Source organism: Macrosteles quadrilineatus, unplaced genomic scaffold, assembly GCF_028750875.1.
Source record: "Macrosteles quadrilineatus isolate MER2022 unplaced genomic scaffold, UCM_ALF_1.0 Scaffold_5__1_contigs__length_97177068, whole genome shotgun sequence".
In the NCBI taxonomy this organism is placed as follows: domain Eukaryota; kingdom Metazoa; phylum Arthropoda; class Insecta; order Hemiptera; family Cicadellidae; genus Macrosteles; species Macrosteles quadrilineatus.
In genome coordinates this window covers 52915144-52936275 of record NW_026542598.1, presented here as the reverse complement: position 1 = coordinate 52936275, position 21132 = coordinate 52915144, and the positions used below count along the sequence as shown (strand labels likewise).

The 21132-nt window shown below is 34.0% G+C and overlaps 2 protein-coding genes across 2 annotated transcripts in view; one reads left to right on the top strand and one right to left on the bottom strand.

Moving 5' to 3' along the window:
* Positions 1-2376: 2376 nt before the first annotated feature.
* Positions 2377-14845, bottom strand: LOC128995939 (trafficking protein particle complex subunit 2-like protein). Its single transcript, XM_054421004.1, has 5 exons — positions 14765-14845; positions 13850-14022; positions 13301-13388; positions 11999-12078; positions 2377-2582 (listed from the first exon to the last, which is right to left on the bottom strand). Exons 1-5 carry the CDS (start codon positions 14795-14797, stop codon positions 2540-2542), a joined length of 417 nt encoding a protein of 138 aa, XP_054276979.1. The 5' UTR covers positions 14798-14845; the 3' UTR covers positions 2377-2539.
* Positions 14846-19440: 4595 nt separating this feature from the next.
* LOC128995607 (uncharacterized) overlaps positions 19441-21132 on the top strand; it is a 31240-nt gene continuing 29548 nt past the window's right edge. Inside the window, exon 1 of the mRNA XM_054420624.1 lies at positions 19441-19570. The gene's annotated coding sequence lies outside the window, so the exon portion shown is untranslated. The remainder of the gene's footprint in view (positions 19571-21132) is intronic.

Below are 21132 nucleotides of genomic sequence, written 5' to 3'. Positions count from 1 at the left end.
AAACGTTCAAAAACCTAACATTGTGTGATTTTCTCACATCTCCTTCTAATGTTTACTAGATATACCAAACATGCATGGTTTATAGAATACGTCTTCAATTAACTAACAAAAAGTTGTTGGGATAAGGTTGTTTTTTCAAACTGTCACCGATGTGTTTACATTAAAAGTTGTTTGCAAATAATGCAATTGATGGGAAATAACTTTGACTTTCGATAACTTGTGAGAAAATCCAAAACCAAGAGAAGAGATCAATAACCTTGGGACTTGGATTTACGCATTTAGTTGATTGGACTAGCTGTGTGCCTGTTCTACGCATAGGTATCTTATAGTACAGTAGTCAGTTAAAACTTTCTTGTAAAAAGAACAGCAGTTGGTTAGCATATTTTCTGATATACTGTCCAAACTATTATACAGGGTGTCCCGTAACTCTCTAAACACATTTATATAGCGTTATTGGTCAGGTCAAGACAAACACATTTCACCATAAGAACATGGGTCTGTGGTGTCTAGTTTACCGACTGTCGGCATTTATGTGTTTTTTACAAAAACATTAATAACCCCTAAACGGTTTAAGACACAGCTTTGATATTTTGCAAAATGTTAATCTTATTAAGACCTATTATCGTTAGAAATTATACTAAAAAAATCATTAACCATTTCAAAATGGCGGCCATTTAAAATATTTGATGCCAAATTTCACGAAAACCGTTAACTTAACAAACAAATTGCAAGAGCAAAAAAAAATTTGTAAATTTTATGTAGTTTTCAATGATACCTTATTTGTTAATATTGGATAAATAATAACAGAGAAACGTGTTGTTTTCGTAATGTATGACCACTTTTCTCCATTTAAACAATGCTAAACAACGTAAAAGGAGTATTAGCGATGGTCTAGTGATGGTCTTATGTGTAATTTTGATTAATTATCGAAATTACATTGTTTTATCAATAATTATTTTTACAACACAATAACTATTTTTCGACAGTAACTTCTAAGGAACCAGTTGTGTTCATTTACCTTAGTGAAGAACATACAGCTAATTAATGTAGAATATATTGTAACATTTTATAATTAGAGGTGAACCGGCTTAAAATATAGTTCTCGAAATGAGCACTCAATTAAACAGACAAGGTTGAAAGTTACAACAAAAAGAAAGTATCTAAATTAATTCCAGTTTAAAGTTGCAAAGTTAATTTCAAAAGTTTCTTCACCAGTGGATTTGAAAACATCGAAGTAGGTGAGGTTTAATTTTCTGGGTATTGTTTTTATTTGGGTCAAACAATCTAGATAGCATTTTTTAGTTTATATTTAGTACCTATTTACTGAACGCATTAAATTAATTCATCTAATAACCAGAGTAGATTAACCTGTGCATTCTAGAAAAGGATCGAAACGTAATAAATCAAGTTTGAACTATTTTAGCGGTAAATATATGCGTTGCAGAAATATTTGCTTGCACATTGCATAATAAAATTACAAGTATGTACTGTAGCAATATACTCAAGACTTTATAGGTTTTTACTGAATTATTTTGTAGTAGTTTGCGTACACTACTTTACCTAAGACCGTTTTTTAATTACTTACAATAATCACTACCTACTCAAAACTTCTAAGAGAGGTTAAGTTTTCGTTCATAATCTCTCATTGCCACTGACAAGTGATGCAACGACTCATTGTACCAATCACTAATTGCACCAATCGTTAACAATTAAATTGGTTAACAGCTGATTAGTTGAAGTTCGAAGCATTGCAATTTTACTTCTCTCTCAATCCTTGAACCTCATTGGTCCGTTACCCGTGTTGTTAAGTAAATAACACATATGCTGTTATGTAAGTAAACAATACTGTTATGAGAAACTTTTAATTCTAAGAACTGAACTGAAACGGCTACTTAAAAAAGCTGTCATAAGTAATTATGACTAGTGATTGTTAGTACTTAAGGATTTGTCCCTAAGCTAAAGGTATTACTAAAGGTAAAGACACTAGTCAAATTGCAACATTGAAGCTCGCTTTCAATTCTAGGCAACAACGTTTTTATTTCTCCATTAAAATTTGGATAAGCTTTTCTTGAAACAATTATTCCAATGCCTATGTATGGTATGAGTAATTTATTTAACTTATTTAAAGTCGTGAACAAAGAAATGTTATCGAACAACGTTATCAAATATAGTAACAAGGGTAATTTTGTTTACATTTTTACCCCAGCAACTGCTGGTGTATGTAAAACAGATTCAGGATGATGAATCTTTTACATCAAAAACTGACAAAATGATTCCTCAATACCTTACCTATTCAAGATTTGACTGATTGTACAACCTTATATTGGGATGATCAGCCAAATAGATGGAAAGGGTAATAAAATGGAATACCCAGAAAAAAATATAAACATTTTTTTTAGTCAATAGGATTCATTAACTTATGACATATTTATACAATGAATGATTAAATACAAATTTACAAGGTATAAAAAGGAGAACTATGTTTCCTTTACACATATAACATCTTTGATGTGGCGTTGATGTTGCACTTCTTTGTTACTCAATTCCCTTGAAGGATGGCTCTCACAACTGCATCAAACTTTCTAGAACAAAAAAATGTCGAATTATGTTTGAATCTCTAAACCTTTCCTCTAAACCAACCACAATCATATAGAAAACATACTAGTAGCATAAAAAACCCTTACATTTGTGACAATTTCTAATATCCTTGATATTACAGCTTTGATCAGCTGTCCTTGTTACTATGCAAATTTTAACTTGTTTATTTGTGTTTTTCTGTAATGTTGGTTTTTACTCAAATAAAGCGTTATAATTTTTAGAGGTTTACTCATTATTTTAGCAATTTATTTGAGTTTTTGCACAGTCTAGGTGCGTCTTCTGTGACCATCAGCATCATCCTCGTTCTGTATGTCCAGCAAAAGATGTCACCTGCCATTGTTGTGGTAAAAAAGGTCACTTCTCAAAGGTATGTAAATCCAAACCTATCAACAGAGGTTTTAGTCGAAACAATGAAGTGTCTGCTTTTTCCCGATTCGTCTGGAAATACTACAGCTAATATTACTGCCGCTGGACCTGCTTGCTTGTCAAAAGCTGTCGTCTCAGCCAGAGTAAATGGTAGACATGCTAACTCTTTAATTGATACTGGTATTTCTGATAGCTACATAAATAAATCATGATTTTGTTTAAAACACGGAATTAAAGTAATCCCTGGAAGTGGACAGGTTTCTATGGCCACTACAACTTTGGCGTCCTTAGTATTAGGCTACGTATTAGTAGACTTACATATTCAAGGTCATATGTACAATGGTTTTAAGTTGTCAATTTTGCCGCAGTTATGTGCAGATGTATTACTCGGACATGATCTCATTAAGTATCACTCTCATGTTGACATATCTTTTGGAGGACCTAGACCACCACTTTCCATATGTAGCTTACTATCGGCTGATGATGTATCTCCAAAATTGTTCAGTAATTTAGTTCCTAATATACGACCCATTGCCACTAAGACCCGACGATTTTCAGACGAAGACAAACAATTCATTACCGTACCTGTGAGGTACAAAACATGCTATCTGAGGGCATTATCGAAGAGACTAACTCTCCCTGGCGAGCTCAGCCACTAATCACTCTGAATGAAAACCATAAGAAACGTCTAGTTATTAACTATTCACAAACGATAAATAAATATACTTTACTTGATGCTTACCCACTACCCCAGTTTGACGACATTGTAAGTAAAGTGGCTAGCTATGCAATATTCAGTACTATTGACTTGAAATCAGCATATACAGGGAGCGGCAGAAATATCTGACGGTTTTCATGCGAGTACAGTCCGGCAGCCAAGTGATGATCTTCCATCTGATCCCTCAAAACTGCAAGTTCCACAGCAGCTAGATAATTCTACAGTCAACTCCCGCTTACAGTATTGTGAGAGTCAACAATCCAGTCATCCTGCTTCTCCACAAACTGATTACATCTGCAGCAGTCCCGGAACTCATGACATCAGTAATGAATACAAGGAAATACAGAGGCATACTAAGTTGTCAGCTACTGAGCAGGATGCTTCTATGTCTGAAGCTGTTGCGGCTCCAGGTCCTTCACCCCACCATGACCATCCAACATCACAGAGGCCAGACGATGATGTGCCTATCCTGGCCAGCCTCAACACCTTCCCTCCACTCATCCCATCACACCATCAGTTACAGCGTTGTGAAAGTAACAAGTGCAAAAGTGGTAGTGAAAAGCAGAGTACAAGTGGTAACAACAAGCAGAATACAAGTAGTACTAATAGTAAAGATATTTTTTTAGAGAAATAGATCATTTTACTGATGCACATGTCAAGTTAGGGTCTGATAGTAAATTTGGAAAAGATATGTTTTTATTACATTTTAACATTCAGGGTTTTCTAAACAACTATGTAGACCTTAATCTGTTTATTGGAAATATGGATTGCAAAATTAATGTTATATCTATAAATGAACATTGGCTTGATGTTAAAAGTATAAATGTTTTAAATAAACTAGATGGTTTTGTAATTGCTGACTACTATGCTAGAATAGATCAATGGCGGGGGGGTTCATGTTTAATGATTGACAAAAATGTTAGTTTTAAGATTAGAAATGACTTAAAATTTTTAAATGAACAATGTTCTTTTGAAGGATCTTTTATTGAAGTCAAGGACTGGAATTCAGTTTTTATTTCAGTATACAGAATTCCAGGTAGGGACATAGATAAAATATTTTTAGAAAAGTTTGAAATGTTATTAGACAAAATAGCTTTGGAAGCAATGTCAAAAAATGTTTTTATAATGTCAGACACAAATATAGATTTATTTACCGATAAAGTAAGTACTGATAATTTACTAGAAATTTGTGATTGTTTTGGATTCAAACCTAACGTTCTTGTTCCAACTAGGGTAACCAGTATTTCAAGTACTTGCATTGACAATATTATTTCTAACTTGCAGACAAAAAAAACTAGCAGTTTAGTTTTAGACATAGGTGCATCAGACCACAAAGTTTTACTTTTGTCATTTGAGAAAATGTCCTCTCCAAGACTTAAGGGTGTAAATAAAAAACTTACTCGGAAGTTTACAGAAACAAATTTTCAAACCTTTGAAAACACACTAAATAATGTTATTTGGAACCCTTTTGAAACCTTTAATGTAGATACAAATTACAATAAATTTTTTACAAACTTTCTAAATTCATTCAACGAGGCATTCCCCAAAACAGTAGATCGTCCAAAGAATAAACGTAACAAAAATAACTGGATAACAACAGGAATAAAAATTTCAGCAGAAAATAAAAATAAGTTGCACCAAGAATCAAAATGGAATCGTAACCCTCAGTTTTTAATCTATTACAAAAACTACAGAAAGGTCTTTAAAAAAGTAGTTGCACTAGCAAAACTGAAAGCTAATGACGATTTTATTAAAAAATCTAAGAATAAAAGTAAAGCATCTTGGGTAGTAGTGAAAAATGAAACAGGACTTAATAAACAAATATCTGATACTCCAGTTGAGATTAAATTCAAACATGAAAGGGATATACAAAATTGTGCAGTATTGGTAGCAAATAAATTCAATAACTTTTTTATTAATGTTTCTCAGTATGCCAACAAATCAACAGATAAATTAAAAGCCACTCAGTTACTAATCGAAAATCATCCACGTTCCAAATTAACATTTAAATTTAGAAATGTTTCAATTGACGAGTTAAGAAAAGTTGTTACATCTCTCAGTAACACTAAGTCCTCAGGTTGGGATGAAATTCCTCTTTTTGTCATTAAAAGAGTTTTTAAATTGATAGAACATCCATTATGCCAAATAGTGAATCAGTCCCTTGAGGGGGGGGTTTTTCCTGATAAGCTAAAGTTGGCTGAGATTAAACCTCTGTTCAAAGAGGGCGATGTCAACGATCCCTCTAACTACCGCCCCATCGCCCTTCTGCCTTGTTTCTCAAAGATTTTTGAAAAAATTGTAAAGATTCAACTAACAGAATATTTAGAAAGCAATAATTTAATAAATCCTTCACAGTTTGGTTTCCGCCCAGAACTCGGTACTGAAAAATCCATAACAAAAATGATTAACTACATTGCGGAAGCCTTGGATGGATCGCAGAAGACTGTGGGTGTGCTATGTGACCTATCCAAGGCTTTTGACTGTGTGAATCATGAGATACTCATAGAAAAATTAAGTATGCATGGAATAAAAAATACTGAATTAAAATGGTTCATATCATATTTAAAGACCCGAAAACAAAGACTTATTTTACAAAAAATGCAGAGAAATTATAAATCAGAGTGGAACATTAACCCCAATGGAGTTCCTCAGGGCTCCATTCTCGGCCCTTGTTTATTTATTATTTATGTTAATGATCTATGCAATGCTACTAAGATGTCCACCTTTCAATACGCAGATGATACCGCTTTAATATGCACAGGACAAAACAATGAGTTCATTCAAGCCTCAATAACTAAGGAATTTCAACTCCTTGGGGATTGGTTTGCAGTAAATGGCCTGTCCATGAATGTGGCAAAAACTCAACTAATTCAGTTTTCTGCATCCAATATTAACCAAGAAATAATTGTAAATACAAACTTAACTACAATTCATTCACAACAGTCAATAAATTATTTGGGAATAGAAATTGATTCACAACTAAATTGGCAAAAACACATTAAAAACCTATCAAAAAGACTACGCTCAGCAACATTTGTTCTCACAATAATTCGGGATACTACTAATCTAGAAACACAAATAGTAGTATATCACGCATATTTTTCATCGATTATGAATTATGGAATTACTGTATGGGGCTCATCAAGCCAGGCCAAAAAAATATTTACTCTCCAAAAAAGAGCTGTAAGATTAATGGCCAGAGTCTCCCGTAGAACACATTGTAAAGATTTATTTATTAATTTTAAAATTTTAACTTTTTTTAGCTCTTATATTTACAAATTGGCATTAATGGTTAAAAGTGATTTCGACACATTCATGGACTGTCAACAATCTCATCCACATAACACAAGATTCAAAAATATTATAAAACCAGTTCAACATAGGCTTAAAATCTTTCATTTATCCCCTCAGTATATGGGACCAAAAATTTACAATAAATTACCCGCTGGGATTAAAAACATTGCCTCATTCTCTAAATTTAAACTATCTTTAAAAAATTTCCTTTTGGAGAGGGCATTTTACTCGTTAGAGGAATATCTGGAAAATGAGTATATTTGAAAGATATTGCTTCTCCCATAGGTTTGTAGCTTATTATATGCTTTATTTCTTTTGTAAGCTATTTTATTTTAAAATGTAGTATAGTATTAGTATTAGACTTTGTGACAAATCACCTGTCAAGAGAATTGATGTAATGTGATGATGTTTAATAAATAAATAAATAAATAAATAAGTGGAGGAGGGTGGTGGGGAGCGGCTCATTCTCAAGGCCAAAGATGACATTTCAGTCGCCATAGAGCAGTGGACCGGTATACATCGCGCGTTTGTCGTTGAGGCGTATTTTAAAAATGGCGATTCTGTTGTTGATACGCAACGTAAGTTTCGTAGGCATTTTAATGTGGCTCGTGGGGAACCTATCCCATCCCGAAACACCATCAAATGTGGGTGGATACCTTTAGATCCACAGGATCAACTGCAAAACGTAGGCCTACAGGCCGTCCAAGGTCAGTGAGGACGCCGGAGAACGTGGAGCGAGTGCGACAAACAGTGCTAACGAGCCCGCATCGCCCGGCGCGTGGACAAGCTGCTGCTCATGGCATGTCTGAGCGCTCTATTCGACGAATTTTGAACTCAGACCTTCACTTTCACCCATATAAAATAGCAATCGTCCAAAAACTTCAGCAAAATTCGTCGAATAGAGTGCTCAGACATGCCATGAGCAGCAGCTTGTCCACGCGCCGGGCGATGCGGGCTCGTTAGCACTGTTTGTCGCACTCGCTCCACGTTCTCCGGCGTCCTCACTGACCTTGGACGGCCTGTGGGCCTACGTTTTGCAGTTGATCCTGTGGATCTAAAGGTATCCACCCACATTTGATGGTGTTTCGGGATGGGATAGGTTCCCCACGAGCCACATTAAAATGCCTACGAAACTTACGTTGCGTATCAACAACAGAATCGTTATTTTTAAAATACGCCTCAACGACAAACGCGCGATGTATACCGCCGGTCCACTGCTCTATGGCGACTGAAATGTCATCTTTGGCCTTGAGAATGAGCCGCTCCCCACCACCCTCCTCCACTTGGCTGCCGGACTGTACTCGCATGAAAACCGTCAGATATTTCTGCCGCTCCCTGTATCATCAAATTCCCATTTCTGCAGAAGAAAGACCTTACACAGCATTTGTGAAGCTTATGGTAAGCTATACCAGTTCACTAGAATCCCCCTTGGTTTCACCAACGGTGTAGCCTGTTTTCAAAGAGTGATAGACTCTATAATATCAAAAGAAACCTTAAAGGAGTGTATATGCTTATTTAGATGATATAGGCTAACCATCTGTGGCGGTTCTCAAGCAGAACATGACGAGAATTTACAAAGGTTTCTTCAGGTAGCTAAAATGTATAATTTCACTTTGAACGATAAGAAGTCCAAGTTTTCTCATAGTTCAATAAAGCTGTTATTTGATATGTAATAAGACCATGAGACCAGATCCAGACAGACTAAAACCGTTTTGGAGATGCCTCTTCCGAAAGATGCGACATCCCTTAAGCGTGTTGTGGGAATGTTTGTCTTTTACTCTAAGTGGATATGTAATCTTTCAGACAAAATACAAAACTTAGTCTGTTGTAAATCTTTCTTTTGCCTCAATCTGCAAAATCTGCCTTTGAGGAACTGAAAAAGGACATTGCCAGCTCGATTATTACTACCATTGACCCAGAAAGTCCACTACTGGTAGAGACCATCGAAGTATATACAGTAGAACTCCGATTATCCGAATCAATAGGGACCAGACCCCATTCGGATAATCAGAGAAAAATCCTCATTTTCGGTACTAAGTGAACTTTTAATTAATAATAATTTAAATCAGAACATTTTTACAGTTTACAATGCTCATAGTACAAGTGTTCTATACATGTTAAGTCAATAGTGTTCCATCAAAGTCCAAAATTGGCTAAATGTGTTTAATAACAATTCTTTTATATTTTGCAAAACTTATTACTGTAGCTTTACGTTTTTAAAATTGTTGAAATAAGCGATTCGGATAATTGGAGATTCGGTTAATTGGAGTTCGGATAATTGGAGTTCTACTGTAACACAACTGGAACACCGGGTAGATAGGAGACGTGGGATAAAAAGCGCGCCGTTTCAGCAACCTTCGCCCACCACTATGTGGGACCCAATGCAGATAATATGTCAGTTCCTCAAGCCGTGCACGCGGTTGTTAATACGCTCCTGGCCGTGCATACAAAAGGTTGACTGCAATTAAAGTTATATATTCGGAATCTGCATTAACTGCAGAATCTGACAGTATAAATATAATCTTATTTAAATCGTAATTCGAATTGTAACAACTAAAAACGTTGAACAAATATCACACCTTGACATGAAAAAGTTACTAAGTGAGGATTTTTTGGTCAGAAGCAAACTTCAAGCTACAAAGAAGTCGAAATTTCTAGTCGTGTGTAATGGAGTAATTAGTAACGCAAAGAGGTTATTTATAAATCGCGCCGCGGGCTGTTCTCCCGGTATTGATATTTATCTTCTGCAAATAAATGAAATATATGATCACATCCATAGAATAGTTAGTTGTATTCTTTAACTTATATCAACTATTAAAAAAGGTTAAAATTTATTTTGCTTTACAATGATCGAGTAGCAAAAACATAGAGTTGCTAGACTGAGGAGGTTGCTGCAACATAAAATCAACCTCGTCGCACTATCAATCACTATACTTCAAACAAACTACAAACTTGATTGTAAATTGCTCAATCACGTGTTAAAAATCATCTCTTAAACTACTACTTTTTTGCTTACAGTTTTTTTCTGGCCCAAAAATAAAAATAGTTCCTCGCATACTAACTTTTTCATGTCACAATGTAAAAATTGTTAACTCTTTTTAACTATAGAATTTCTATTTCAAAACAAAAGTAAAATTTATTTATACCATTACATTCTGCATTTAATGCAGATTACGAATATATAAACATTATTATTGTACTTAATCAACATTCATGCTCGTATCATTATCATTATCATTAGTATCATTATTGTACTCATAACAACTTCTAATCTTTGTTATTGAAGGCTAGGAGCGAGTTAACAACTTCGCGCACTATTCGATGAATTGGCTAAAATCTGCTGGGTCTCACATGGTGGCGCGGGAAGGCTGCCACAACTGTGCGCTTTCTTGAACGGGTACCTAGCATTCCAGTTGTGTTATATACTTCGATGGTAGAGACTGATGCATCTGATTTTGCTGTTGCTGCAACTCTAAGTCAAAATGGGAGACCTATAGCGTTCTATTCGAGAAGTCTTTCTGACACTGAAAGAAGACACTCTGCTATTGAAAAGGAAGCAAGTACCATTGTAGAAGCTGTACGGAAATGGAAACACTTTCTTACTGGCCATCATTTCAAACTAATGACAGATCAACAAGCTCTTTCCTTTATTTTTGATATTCCAGATTCCCATTTGCATATTCGTGTAGGAATACTAGTTCATCTACTGTGATTAATTGTCTTAGTAATCTGTTTTCAATGTTTGAAATTCCAAGTTACATCCACTCCGACAAAGCATCTTCATTTTTATCTCAAGAACTAGTATCGTTTTTACATTCTCATGGTATCGCCAGAAGTAAAACAACACCTTACAATCCAGAAGGAAATGGACAAGTCGAGCGCTTCAACGGAACACTTTGGAGAACAATAATCCTTGCACTAAAGACAAGTGTGTCTGTGTAAAAATGTATTTATGTTCTAAATTGTGCAATAAAGCACATTTTCATTTCATTTCATTTCACTAAAGACAAAGAATTTACCAATTAGGCAGTGGGAGCGTGTTCTCCATGATGCATTGCGTGCTATTAGATCTTTACTGTGTACGGCTACCAATGCAACTCCTCACGAACGCTTTTTTGTGCACTCTAGGAGATCAAGCAATGGAATTGCTTTGCCCACATGGCTAAGTTTTTCTGGACCAGCTCTACTAAAACGCCATAATCAATCAAGCAAGTACGACAAGAAAGTGGATGAAGAAGAGATTATCGAAGCTAACCCTCAGTATGCTCATGTTTGAAATCAAAATGGACAAGAATCGAACGTGTCTCTAAAGCATTTGGCTCCTTGAGGGAATGTGAGACTTCTCATAGATGAAACTGACACTGCTATGGCCCAGACATCAAATTCTCAAGAAGGACAAGATGAGGCACAAAATGATGTACAAATAAATGAAAATCCAACCAATAATTTGGAAACAAGTGAAAGTGTACCAAATTTACCATTAACATTAAATTATCAAAGACCAATCAGGGAGAAAAGACTTCCAAAATACCTACAAGATTATGCATTCAATTTTAACCAAGGGAGAATGTGATGATTTCTAATATCCTTGATATTACAACTTTGATCAGCTGTCCTGGTTACTATGCAAATTTAACTTGTTTATTTGTGTTTTCTGTAATGTTGGTTTTTACTCACATAAAGCCTTAGAATTTGTAAAAGGTTTACTCATTATTTCAACAACAATTATCTTAAAAAAAAAAAAACATACTAGACAAGAAATATCTTTAGCTAAGGTCCATTGATTTAGTGGACTTAATCATAAGAGATAAAAATTTTGACCTGATTCTTTCAATTTAGAATCTTGAATCCAACTTGGAATGCTATTTATGTTTTAAGATATTTCGTATGACAATGGGGGTTGCAGGGGTGTTATTTAAGCACTGAAACCACTGTCTTCCCCCGAAATGTGTTACTTGGGGGAGTATTAGTAAAATATAACTAATTAATGTTCAAGTTGACAGTGTATTTTAATGTACTTACTTTGATTCTATCTTATCTCCCGGTACATGGAATGGATTACACACCACATCTGTGTACGCTGCATGCAGCTTTCTAAACATCTGCAGAAAAAATAATCATTACAAATGTTGTAGGATACATTAAACCATGGATAAAATATACTCATTAATACATTCCATCAATCTTATAGATCAGCAAAAGACAATTTCAAATTTTCCGTGTCCGGTAGCCTATATGTAGAATAAGTATTAGTAGGAAAGATCCACACAAGATTTTTTATGGCATCATGAATTTCCCACATCCCTGATGGCGTCCACGACACTGACCATGCCCCCCGGCTATGAGAGACGTCCACATCCCCGATTTGGAGATGAAATGTTAGTGTCTGTGCCGGGTCTCGAACCTGAGAACAACGTGGTAGGCAAGAACTCTAGGAATTCCATTCGGCAACAGCGGCAGTTGAGAGTAGCTCTGTTTGTTGTGTCATTTGACACACCAGGTGATCGATGTGCCGTCAACACTAGATACTATTCATAATAGGGTTTTGTAACTATTCTATGTCTATGCTATCGACTGAGACTAAAGCAATGGTGAGTCGGTGGCTCAGTTGGTAGCGTCACGGACTTTGGGCCCAAGGCAGAAGTGTCGTGGGTTCGGATCCTGGTCACTGCCACAAACTTTTATCAGTACAGTTCACCTTTGTACTGTACCGGCTCACCCCTTGCTTTGCTGGAGACGTTCCACGCACAGATCTGTAGTCTATGTGGACGGGCAAATGCAAGGTTAAAAGAGGCCACCAACCTCTTTAAAAAAAAAAAAAAAAAAAAAAAAAAAAAACTAAGAATATAATATTAGACATTTCAGGTAGGCCTACAGTATTGATGAATTAGTTAAATAGTTAACCTTAGAGATTTTTCCATTTGGTCTTCATATTTTTTAAATGAGTTAAATGACAAAAAAAGACATAAATATAAATGAATGTCTTTATTATCTCTGGTACAACAGCTTTTCAGAACAACTTTCGTCACTATACTGGTTATCTTGAATCTAAATCGCGGAAAAGTGTTTGTACCATTAAGTTATTTTAAGCTAAAAATCTTGTTTCTGGCGATATATAAAATATATATAGGTCTAGGTTCCCATGGTTATTTTAATGATATTTTGATTTCACTTTTAAATCTGAACAAAACTTTACATTAGAAATGTTTTGGAGCAACCATTGTGTTTCAGGCCTAACAGTAGGCCTATAACAGTAAAATATAAAATACACAAGTCATTTAAATAAGGTTATAAAAAGATCCTTACATTACCAAATTTACTTACGGTTCGTATTTCATTATCCCGCAGCATGGAATTGGCTGAATCTACCACAATGATGAATTTAATTTTTGTGTTGGTTACATAACCAAATCTAAAAATATGTTAAGAAATTTTCCATGAGCACAGAAGTTAATAAGGTACTTAGGTTAGTTAACAGTACCTGTAGGCAAGAGAAACTTTGATTTTGAGTTGTCCCAAATCCATTTTCAACATTTTGCAATAACTTATGTATTAACCATATTGGCTAAGTACATTATTGCACCAACAGTATAAAGTGAGCAACAATGAGAGCTAATATTTACAAAAAGGTAAAAACACCCTTCATCAATGTATTTTAGAAAGTCGAACTGAGTTTACCAGATAATGAAACAAAATAACAAAAAATACGAGTTTCTTTTCATAACCTGTAATTCTACGGAGAGAAACATAGAGATTATTTCCTAAAGCTTAGCCGCAATGGATCTTAGCTTCAGCTCTGCGAAGAGAAGATCTTATTGCTATTTTATTGTATATAAAAACACAAAATGCATTGGTTCGGTTTACAAAGGATACATTTTCTGTTCTTCAGTGGAGTAGAGAAGTCCGAGGTAGAGTTCCCGCAAATCTCCACTCACTTTGCCTGGGGACGATAGCTTCTCCTCTACAATGTCTAGAGATGTGTGGACCTTGTAATGAAACTGCAACTCTTGCTCCTCCCTCAAACAAGCTATAAACTTGGGTGAATTCTGAAAAAATAGCATAGGCCCTACTTGTTTTGTTATTGGTATAAAATCATACCTAAACAGTGTGAAAAACGTAATTTTATTATTAGGCTAGTTAACATAGCCTAACCGGTGGATGACTCTCTTAAACACAAGTTTATGTTTGCTTTTGACACTTTCTTTTTGGGTTTTTTTTTTGAGCGATTGGGGCGATTTAGGGTTGTTTCTTAACTGGGCTACGCTACTATCGATTGAAACTATCTATTGAAAATATTATTTAATAATCAATATTTTTAACTACCTATATCAATTATAAATTGAAACTGTCATAACCTAACCAAACTTGTTAATAATGAAAAAATCTAATGAAGAACTACTAATCGAATTTATTTACTAATCGAATCGAAAGTGTTAAGTTAAATCGATATTAGCGTAGCCCCGTCAAGAAACTGTAAGTTAACTTACCCAGAGATTGTACAAGCCCGTAACAAATAAAGATCTTTCTAAATAAGCTGTCAGTCCTGACTCTACATGGTTTGAGCACTTACATTTGTTTAAGTTATGTCGAATATTATTGGATTGTTAAACAACTTGATGGAGTTTCTATCGGTTTCTATGCCTAGTTCAACATAACATAACCTAAAAAAAATAATAAGTTAAATATATGATTGTGAAAAATATATTAACTTATACAATTTAAATGTAAATTAACACTAAAATGCGGTAGGCTGATATACTCAGCTTTTTAAAATTAATTATTACTTACTTCTTTTCCAATAACTGCAACACAAATAGCCATTTAGTCTGTTTGTTATTATTTCGTTTCGTTTAGTTTCGTTTTCGTGGTTTCCTTTCCTTTGCATTCCTCCTTTCTAATCTTTCTACTAGATTGAAGGCTTGATTTTGTAACCATGCAGCTACACCATCTTATTTAGTTCATTAAACTGAGATATTATTTTGCAGTAGATTAAACATACTAGCCTCGTATGAGTCTTCCTTCTTTTACTGTAAATGTAAATTTTGTGACTGTGTGATGTGTTATAAATAATTAACCCCACCAGGGGCCCATTTCATAATAAACTGTAACTTGTAATTTCCATTAGATTTGCATTGGGCGATCAGCTGATTTACTAATAATATTAGTTTGTACTTAATTATGAAATGGGCCCCAGTTTAGGTAGTTTTAGTTTTACTCCTAAGGCAGCTACTGCAGCATACGGATATAATCTTAAAAAAATGATGAAACTATTCACAGATGTTTTTTAATGATTTTGTACACTTTGGGAAAGAATTCTGATACTAAAAATAAATAATGCAGTTCGTTAATGCAATTTAACTAAATAACTATAGTCATTTTAACGACATATTTTATTGTATAATAATTATAGGCATAGATTATTTATTATTCTACCTATCCAATGGTTATTAATCTATGATAGAATCATAAATGAAGTAATGTTTTATTCTATGATAAAATACAGAAATTACATTTTCAAGAATCACGGCCGCCTTTAACTCCAGGGGCCTTATTTTTGAAATGGTTGACAGTTGACTCTACAGTCAACACTCAACTCAACCAACAACAGGATTTGGTATTTTTGAAATCCAACAGTTTGGAAGTGAGTTGGAAATCACTAGTTGAGTGACTCGTTTTGGAAATGTAGAGCATACGACCGCCCGAAATTCAGATGACGTCATTTTAAACCAATCACAATGCAGAGTTTTTGTGATCTTCGATTTTACCCCCTCTTCTTACTCTAAAATCTGGATCAGCTAATCTCAATCTACCATATTTCGAGATACTGAGGTAAACTGTCAACTCCGTTCTTGAGAGATCGAGGTTATGTCTTGCTTAATCTTAGTGATTGCAAAAGTACCTTATATAAACTTATAAGTATTATCAATAAAATTTACTATGGGTGTTTGTTTTATGGTGTAGCTCATTATAAGTTTAGGCATATCCTAATTCCTAAATACATTATTATTTGCTTTCTTCGTATCTATTTCAGAACACATCACCTTATTTTAGTTTTCTTCATCGTTTTGTTTCATGTTATTTTTAATTGTGTTTTTAAATAGGTTAAAGCATAGACTAACCAACACAAGTAGACTTCTCATCCCATTGTAAATTTTGAAGCACGTTTTTCGTGTCTAGTTCATGTACGTGACACTCGGGCGCTAGTGTCGACGAAACTTTGTTTCTATTATTTTAGGGTTAATTTCTTGATTTGTGCTTTACTGTTTGGTTATATAACTAGGGGACAAGTTATTGTTTATGATTAGATCGTATTATTAGGTTAAACGAGGTTTTAAATGGCTGTAATAACGGGAAACAAATTGTATGTTTTATCTATGGTTAAAGCTTATGGCTATTTGCCATTGCACTGAAAGCTTATCGTAACTTAAATTAATTTGATCCCTTTATTAGGTGAGTGGTATTGAAACAAACTATGATATTGTTTCTCTCTACAACAATCTTTAATACCTTAAATCATCATAGGTCTAATAACAATGATTATCTTTTAATAAGTTCAATTGGTATGCCTAGTGTATTTCAAACAAATTAAATATTCTTATAACAAAGTAAATAGATTAAATAGTCTAGTATTGACACAGTAAATAAAATTAACAATCGCATAAAGTATTGGGTGCTAAGACATTGACAACAAATACATAACCTCTAAATCGCAATTAGTAAATTAAAGCAATAACAATACAATATGGCGTCGACTCAAAAAGAGTAATTTTTTGCCGAAAGAGAGGAAGAAGAAAGTGCAGTCAACCTCTACTCAACAGCTCGATAGGTGTTGAGTAGTTTTGGTTGTATAAGTCCACCGTCAATCGTTTCAAAAATACGAAATGATTGGAAATAGAATGACTCGACACTCAACTCAACAGTCAACCATTTCAAAAATAGGGCCCCAGCTCATTAATTTGCACTTCATTGATTTAAATTAAAACTTATGTACATAGGTACAATTTATTAAAATAATGAAAATGAAACATACAGAATTGAAAACCAAAACAATATGAATTGAAAATCTATATCTGTACATTTAAAGCGGAGTCAATATTTTTATAGTCCAGTAACCAAGCTTTCGTTTTCGTAAATACTCAAATACCATTAGGTGCTTCCAAACAAAATAAAAGAGCTGTTAAAACCCTTAATTTGACAGCGTGCCATTATTGGCACATGAGGATTCAAAAAAATGTCACGTTCGCCTGTTAACTTTTTAATTCCAACAAACGGCGTCCAAAGGTTCTTTGCCTATTGCTATTATGGTTTAGTGCACTATAGTGGATGTTTTGAAAATTACTATCACTTTAGACCAACATATAGAAAAGGAAGTATGGAGGCTTAGTGTAGAAGGTTAGTAAATTATTTCTTATTTCAATATTTTAGGCTGTTTACTTATATATCTAAGTGATTTGCACAGATTAAAGATGAGAAAACATAACCCAGGTCAGTAATTAGCTTAAATATGAATATTGATTTTTTTATAAACTAAACAATTTGAGTGTGACAAAAATGGCACATTGCCAAAGAACCAGGGAACACTGAAATTTTTTGGGCGTGCCAAAAATGGCACATTACCAAAGATGCAGTTATTTTTTTAGTTTATTGAGCGCGCCTAAAGCTGCGCACTGTTTATAAAACAGTGAAAGGTATTTATATTTGTTAATGTATGTCTCTTATTTGCACAAATTGTAAAATAAAAATGTTTTTGTGAGGAAAGATTTTTCACTAGGCCGTTTGGAAAAGACTTTGGCTTTACACAAAATCCCGACCATCCATGGCAACAAGCAAAAAGAGTTTTATTTCCTGCTGAAATCGAATCTTCTTATATAAAAGTTGAGTGTGCATTCCGATAAAGACTTTGGTACTCACAAATATTTGCTCACTGTATCGACATATCGTGGAATAACGCATTGCTGCCACGTTGAAAATAATTAAACTGAAAACCAGCAAGACAATATGTAACTAAAAAATTTTAGTTATGGGATTTTTGAATCGCTAACCAAAGAAATGAGTAAAAGACAAGTTCTAAAAGACAAGGATTTACTTCTTTTCACACCAGCTGCTCTGATGTATGTTGAATATGTACGCTTTGATGGTGTTGGACACTACTACCCTTTATTTGTATACATCAAGAGGTCGATGCAGATTTTGCAAAAATAAAAAATCGTCTATAGAGTGTTCAAAGTGCAATGCAAGGCTGTAACTGAAAGAAAATAGCAATTGTTTTGTGGGGTTTCACCAAAAGTAGATGACGTTTCTTGATGGACATACTCTAATGAAATGTCAAACGATTTTCCTAATGGGCATGACTAATGAAATATCAATAAATTATATAATAATGTATTTTCTATTGTAATCACATAGTGTTGTAGAGGTTTTACATGAGTATACATTTTAGTTCATTTTTTATAATGACGTTTATACCATTTTATATTGGATTGATAACTTTTGTGGAGAAATTGATTTGTTTATATCTTACATATAATTATAGTTATACAATTTTGATATCCAATATGTGATAATGTCGACTTATTCAAACCCTAAAGTTTATTTTTAAGTGCTATACAGATAAACTTGTTGTATTTAATTCAACATAAGATCCCTAGATAAATCTCCGCCTCTTTGGCAAAGTGCCAAAAATGGCACACATGAAAAAAATGTGAAAAATACTTATAAGAATTTTAAAATTATTTTTTTGAAGTTCCTTTGGACCCTTTTGATTGAAATATTGCAAGGAAAAAGTCGTTTTCAAAAAAAGATTTGTTTGCCAAATTAAGGGTTAAAAGTTAAAACCCTACTTGCGACGATGCAACTTCGAAAGCCACGGCCTGGAGTCAAAGGCGGCCGTGCAAGAATCCTAGGCCTACTTATAGTTTAATTTAATGACAAATCTATGAATGACAGGTGAACCTGTGGGGACGATGAAATGAAATGGTGTTTATTGCCGTTGTTAAACTTAATACAGGCATTGGCAAGCGTCGCAATCATACAAAATTAACATGTTACTTTGTTTCACGTTGCAACGTAGCGTTTCACGTTGGACTAGTTTTTTGGACCAGTTGCAAAAGATATTAAAAGACTTCCATTATTGGTACAAAAGGACCTTTTTATAATGTATCTAGAACCTCTGTCAAGTTCCCCTCCTTTCTTTAAAACGGCAACCTGTCCGTGATCTGATAACACAGTAACCGATTGCATTTTACTTTATGATTTAACTTGCACTTGTATCTAAATTAAATCAACTTGTTTTTACTTTGTTTGTAATGTATTAGGCTGTATTTTTGACAGCTCTGATGTGCAGAGTTTTTTTTATTAGCGAAGAAAGCCATATGTTCTATCCTGAGTTGCGCAGCGCCTGTCTCATATGAACTGACGTCTGCCCAGCACGGGCTTGCGCGCCTGTCAGTTCGGAAAATCGATTGAGTTCGCGTTTTGCTACTGATAGTGTCTACATTCAAATAATAATAGTATAAAATGTGCATATTTAGGTCAGGAGGTACCGGGATCCATCGCCGAGTATTCGCTTTTTAAATTCGTAAAGGAGCACCACTTGTAAGTAAAGCATAAAACTCCGTTTTTAATAATAATTTAGTATGACTCATTATTCTGTAACACTCCTATTTTATTTAGCCTTGCCAGATCGTCCGTTTAATATTTTTCTAAATGACTTTCAATAATCGTAATATAAAATCAATTCATGATAAATGTATGTGTATTAATGTGAATAATAATTTGAGATCTCTGAACAAGCCAAATTTAAAGCTATGAAAACAGTAAGTTAATCCAAATAAGACGTTTTTGTTTAGTAAAAATATTCTTTGTTGTCTGAATATAACTAATTGATATTTGGCCATACATTATTGTTTAAAAATACACCAAAGTAAACACATAAAATAAATCCACAAAATTGATACACCAGCTTGTTTTAGAATATGTTTTACAATATTTACGTATTATCTCAGGAACTAATACATTCATTGATTACAACATATCTAACAGACTTAAAGTGATTATTATATTTTTAATTTCCCGTGAAATAGTTTATATATATATATTTTAAATATCTAGCCAGATAAAGAGCTTTAATAATAAACGCCTAATTTAATGCGAGAGTTATACCTTATCTAATAGGGATTCTTTTAAGTTTGTCGTCCTCAATTGCTAAAACAATATATTGGAGAATATATATTGTGCATACTTTCAAAATTAAGTACTTTGGACGTTTTACTTCAAAGTTATTCTATGAAGTGTGATGAAGGCTTTGGTATTCCTTTGTTTGATGAGCCTGTATACTGCAGACTATCGAACAAAGTGGCCGAGGTGTGTATCATTCGCGGTAAGAATGTTCAATTTTTTGCACCCAGAACCTGTAAAATAAGGCTTACAACGAAATATGAAAACTACATCCTAATTTAGATGCGATTATCTAACAGTCATGATTTGTTTTCTGCCGTATCAAACACTTGTCTCGTAATAGGAAAAAACGGACACAACAGAAATCATAATCTTTTTCAACAATAGGTAAGCAAAATATTGTAACTCCTAACCCCCATTTTCAATTAGAATGTTTTGCTCTCTGTACGTCTTAACAGTTTAAGTACTATAAAAAAGAGTTAATATTCAGAGTGTTGGTGATTGTTGGGGGCATGGGGGGGCCAACTTATTTTCAACCGTATTATGTATTACGTGCCAAAAAAAGCACGCTGTTTGCGTTGTTTGGTGGAGTACTGGTGTGCGGCAAAAGTAAGTATATACAGCAATTAACAACTTTCTGTGCTATAATCAGTGCAAAGAAGGCCACTTTGTCAGGTGACTGAAGGAAATAGTTATTTATGCAACTAGTGAGCAAAGAGAGTCGTCGTGTTGTAACGAGAGAGAAAAAATGTACACTATTTTCGTTAAAACTGTATGTACAAAACTGTGTTGTCCACATGTTAGGAAGGTTTTGTTTTATACTATAGGAATCCCTTTATAAATCAAAATAGGCTTAAAAACACAAAACATTAATAAAAAATAATAAAATTAACATGGGCCTTATGGGGTGATGAAATAACAACATAATATAAACAGAAAATCAAAACAAATGGAAGAAATTCCAATCACATGTTTTATTT

Coding starts and splice junctions, on each gene's coding strand:
- LOC128995939 (XM_054421004.1), bottom strand. CDS start 14,797: ATGGCTATTTGTGTTGCAGTTATTGGAAAAGAA. Junction 13,389..13,849: donor TCCACTGAAGAACAGAAAAT/GTATCCTTTGTA, acceptor ACATATTTTTAG/ATTTGGTTATGTAACCAACA. Junction 12,079..13,300: donor GGGATAATGAAATACGAACC/GTAAGTAAATTT, acceptor TTTTTTCTGCAG/ATGTTTAGAAAGCTGCATGC.